This window comes from Protobothrops mucrosquamatus, unplaced genomic scaffold (genome assembly GCF_001527695.2).
Source record: "Protobothrops mucrosquamatus isolate PMUCROS unplaced genomic scaffold, P.Mucros_1.0 scaffold7268, whole genome shotgun sequence".
Taxonomy (NCBI): domain Eukaryota; kingdom Metazoa; phylum Chordata; class Lepidosauria; order Squamata; family Viperidae; genus Protobothrops; species Protobothrops mucrosquamatus.
The window spans coordinates 1-4,302 of record NW_015393071.1 but is presented as its reverse complement, the minus strand read 5'-3'; the positions used below and the strand labels follow the sequence as shown (position 1 = coordinate 4,302).

General features: G+C 42.3%; 1 protein-coding gene across 1 annotated transcript in view; it reads right to left on the bottom strand.

The window, feature by feature from the left end:
- LOC107300503 (phosphatidylinositol 3-kinase catalytic subunit type 3) overlaps window positions 1-2,693 on the bottom strand; it is a gene marked incomplete at its 5' end in the record, with an annotated part of 9,971 nt that extends 7,278 nt beyond the window's left edge. Inside the window, 1 exon segment of the mRNA XM_015829827.1 lies at window positions 2,568-2,693. Coding sequence (XP_015685313.1) covers window positions 2,568-2,693 — 126 coding nt within the window.
- Between the last annotated feature and the right edge of the window lie 1,609 nt (window positions 2,694-4,302).

Genomic DNA, 4,302 nt, shown 5'->3' with positions numbered 1-4,302 from the left:
GTCGTCTAATCCAACCCCCTGCTCAGGCAGGAAACCTTATACCATTTCGGACAGATGGCTGTCCAGTCTCTTCTTAAAAACTTCCAGTGTTGGAGCATTCACCGCTTCTGGAGGCAGGTTGTTCCACTGGTTAATTGTTCTCACTGTCAGGAAGTTTCTCCTTAGTTCCAGGTTGCTTCTCTCCTTGATTAGTTTCCATCCGTTGCTTCTTGTCCTGCCTTCAGGCGCTTTGGAGAATAGCTTGACTCACTCTTCTTTGGGGCAGCCCCTGAGATACTGGAAGACTGCTATCCTGTCCCCCCTCGTCCTTCTCTTCGTTAAACTAGACATCCCCAATTCCAGCAACTGTTCCTTATATGTTTTATCCTCCAGTCCCCTAATCATCTTTGTTGCTCTTCTCTGTACTCTTTCTAGGGTCTCAACATCTTTTTTACATCGTGGTGACCCAAACTGGATGTAGTATTCCAAGTGTGGCCTTACCAAGGCCTTGTAAAGTGGCATTAACACTTCACGTGATCTTGATTCTATATATTCCGTTTGAATGGTAAATGATTGTTTATTTTTTTTTTTACAATTTTGATGCTACGATGATTGAGTTCCCTGAGACATTCAGAACAGGCTTATAGATCAGCAGGCTGAGCTGGAAGGTGGAGTTAAACAGGTCAGCAGTTTGGAATCTTTGCCTAGCCACATGAGACCCAAGTAAAACTCCCCCCCCCCACATAAATTCTGTTGATCTTTATCTAGCACTAATTTAGGATTAATGTCAGGCGCAAAGAACCAGGAGCATTTGTTGAGTTCAAAGCAGCAAAGAATTTATTACTGGGGAGACATGATAGCAGTATTCCAGTATTTGAGGGGCGGCCACAAAGAAGAGGGCATCAAACTATTCTCCAAAGCACCAGAGGGCAGGACAAGAAACAATGGATGGAAACTGACCAAAGAGAGAAGCAACCTGGAATTAAGGAGAAACTTCCCGACAGTGAGGACAATTAACCAGTGGAACAGAAGTTGCCTTCAGAAATCGTGGGTGCTCCATCACTGGAGGTTTTTAAGAAGGACTACCTGTAAATGGGAAGTTAAGCCAATCTGGGCTCCAGCCATTTGGGAAACAGAGAACTTGGATAGAGTCGTGTTTGTTCTCTGAAAATAATCGGCAGCAACATTAAAGTGAGGACATCAGCGGACGCCAGCAATGCGTTAATGCTGCGGTCAGATTTCTCCTGCTTTAATGGGCCCAAGAGGGTAATTTGTCCGCAGACATCTGAGAAGCCTAGTGCTTAATAGGGAAGTTCCCAAAGGAATGGAAGAACAGTCTTACGTGCTCAGAGAGAGGCTGAAGTACGACACAAGTGGTTAGAAGGCAGCATTGCAGGCTACTTCTGCTGACTGCCAACTGCCAGCAGTTCGGCAGTTCGATTCTCACTGGCTCAAGGTTGACTCAGCCTTCCATCCTTCTGAGATTGGTAAAATGAGGACCCAGATTGTTGGGGTCAATATGCTGACTCTGTAAACTGCTTAGAGAGGGCTGTAAAGCACTATGAAGCGGTATATAAGTCTAAGGGCTATTGTTATTGCTGTTGCTTCCTTCCTTTCTTCCCCCTCCCTGTTCCTTCTTTCCTTCCCCCTCCCTCCCTCCCTCCCTCCCTCCCTTCCTTCCTCTGCCCACATCCTGAAGTTCGATCCTGACTGGCTCAAGGTTGACTCAGCCTTCCATCTTTCTGAGGTTGGTAAACTGAGGACCCAGATTGCTGGGGGCAAATAGGCTGACTCTGTAAATCACTTAGAGAGGGGTAAAGTACTATGGAGCTGTATATAACTCTTAGTGCTATTGCCCTTCCTTCCTTCCTTCCTTCCTTCTTTCTTTCTTTCTTTCCTTCCAAGAGCCATGGTGGTGCAGAGGTTAGAATGCACTATTGCAGGCTAACTCTGCCCACTGCCAGGAATTCGATCCTGACCGGTTCAAGGTTGACTCAGCCTTCCTTCCTTCCTTCCTTCCTTCCTTCCTTCCTTCCTTCCTTCCTTCCTTCCTTCCTTCCTTCCTTCCTTCCTTCCTTCCTTCCTTTTTGGTCACCACATTACAAAAAAGATGCTGAGGCTTTGGAAAAAGTGCAGAGAAGAGCAACTAAGATGATTAAAGATCTGGAGACTAAACTATTCACTCCTAATTTTGAGGGGAAGGAAGAGCCCCAAGGAGTATTAACTATTTTGATGCTGAATTCCAGCCGTGTCATCTCATTGGGACTACATATCAAATGTTGAGGCTTTACGTTTGATCTGGGGATTAGCCATCACTGTTCTCAGGAGAAAAATGAGAGAATATTGTTGCCTTTCTGAGCGGGCAATCTTTAATTCTGTTAGATGAGGAAAGAGGGACCCAAAGCTTCCTGGTTTGGTCTAGGACAGGGGTAGGCAACCTGGGCTCTTTTATGACTCGTGGACTTCAACTCCCAGCATTCCTGAACCAGCCTTGCTGGCTCAGGAATTCTGGGAGTTGAAGTCCACGAGTCATAAAAGAGCCCAGGTTGCTTACCCCTGGTCTAGGAGAATCTTGATGAAGTTCTTACCTGAGCAAACTTATGGATCTGTTCCACCATCGCTGCAAAGAGAGCATGGACACTTTCGTCAATCAGGCTCTGCATGTAGTGTACAGCTTCCTCATCAGACAGATCCAGACGGAATTTGTCTTGAACCTGAGAAGAACAAGAAAGGAGGACCAAGAACAAGACTCTGAATTTATGATCAACTACACAAAGTAAGCAGAAAATGTATGTATGTATGTATGTATGTCAATATGTCTATCTACCTATCTACAGCTATCTACCTATCTACCTACCTGCCTGCCTGCAGACTATCTATCATCTATCTATCTATCTATCTATCTATCTATCTATCTATCTATCTATCTATCTATCTATCTATCTATCTATCTATCTATCTTCTCTCTCTCTTTTTCTTTTCTTTCTCTCTCTTGTCCTTAGTGTTCTTTGAGCTTAGTTGTTTTCTTGCCGACGTTTCATTACCCAATTAGGTAACATCATGAGTGCTAAAAATACATTTCCTAATTGGATAAGATTGAAAGGTCTGCAAGAACACAAGCAAGCTCAAAGGCACCAAGGACACCACATGACTACAAATATTCTCTTCTGTTGGTCTCTCTCTCTCTCTCTCTCTCTCTCTCTCTCTCTCTCTCTCTCTCTCCATCTGTCTGTCTGTCAGTCTGCTTCTGTCTGTCTGTCTGTCTATCTATCATCTATCTATGATCTCTATCTGTCTCTCTGTCTGTCTCTGTCCGTTCATCCATCCATCCATCCATCCATCCATCCATCCATCCATCCATCCATCCATCTCTCTTATCTATCTCTCTATCTCTCTATGATCTCTATCTGTCTGTCTCTGTCTGTCTCTGTCCGTCCATCCATCTATCCATCCATCCATCCATCTCTCCTCTCTCTCTCTCTCTCTCTGTCTGTCTGCCTTCCTTCTGTCTCTATCTATCTATCTATCTATCTATCTATCTATCTATCTATCTATCTATCTATCTATCTATCTATCTCTATGTCTGCCTTCCTTCTGTCTCTGTATCTATCTATCTATCTATCTATCTATCTATCTATCTATCTATCTATCTATCTATCTATCTATCTATCTATCTATCTATCTATCTATCTATCTATCTATCTATCTATCTATCTATCTATCATCTCTCTCTTTCTCTCATCTATCTAAAAATCCAAATCCAAATTAGGCTCACCTTCCTCGCTGTGTCAAACCAGAGCCACCAATTCTAGCCAGGCCCCATAAATTGTGGAAGTCAGGCCTTTCTATATGTGTGCAAACGTGCATGTGTTGTATCTATGGACGTGGATATGTCTGCCAGCAACCAGACTCAAAAGAAGGCTAAAAGCAGGACAGAAGGCAAAAGACTTTTAGCATGAAATCAATTATCTGTAAAATGAGATGCTTCCTTCATACAACTTTCTTTTTTTTTTTTTTTTTTTTTAAAAAAAGTTTTTTATTATTTTCAACATAGAAAAAAACACATCACAAGTACATCACAATTGAAACCCCCCCCCACCCCCCACCCGGACTTCCCAAACCTAATCCCAGGATACTATTCAACTAAAAGTAACCTTATATTAATATCCCTAACTCCACAAAATATAATTCTACATAAGTAGGTGCAATATATATATATGTAAAAAATTTTTTTTATCTAAAACTTATATTCCACCATTCTATACTTATTTTGAATATAAACAATCCATCTTCTCCATATTAATAAAAATTGTTCATTTGAGT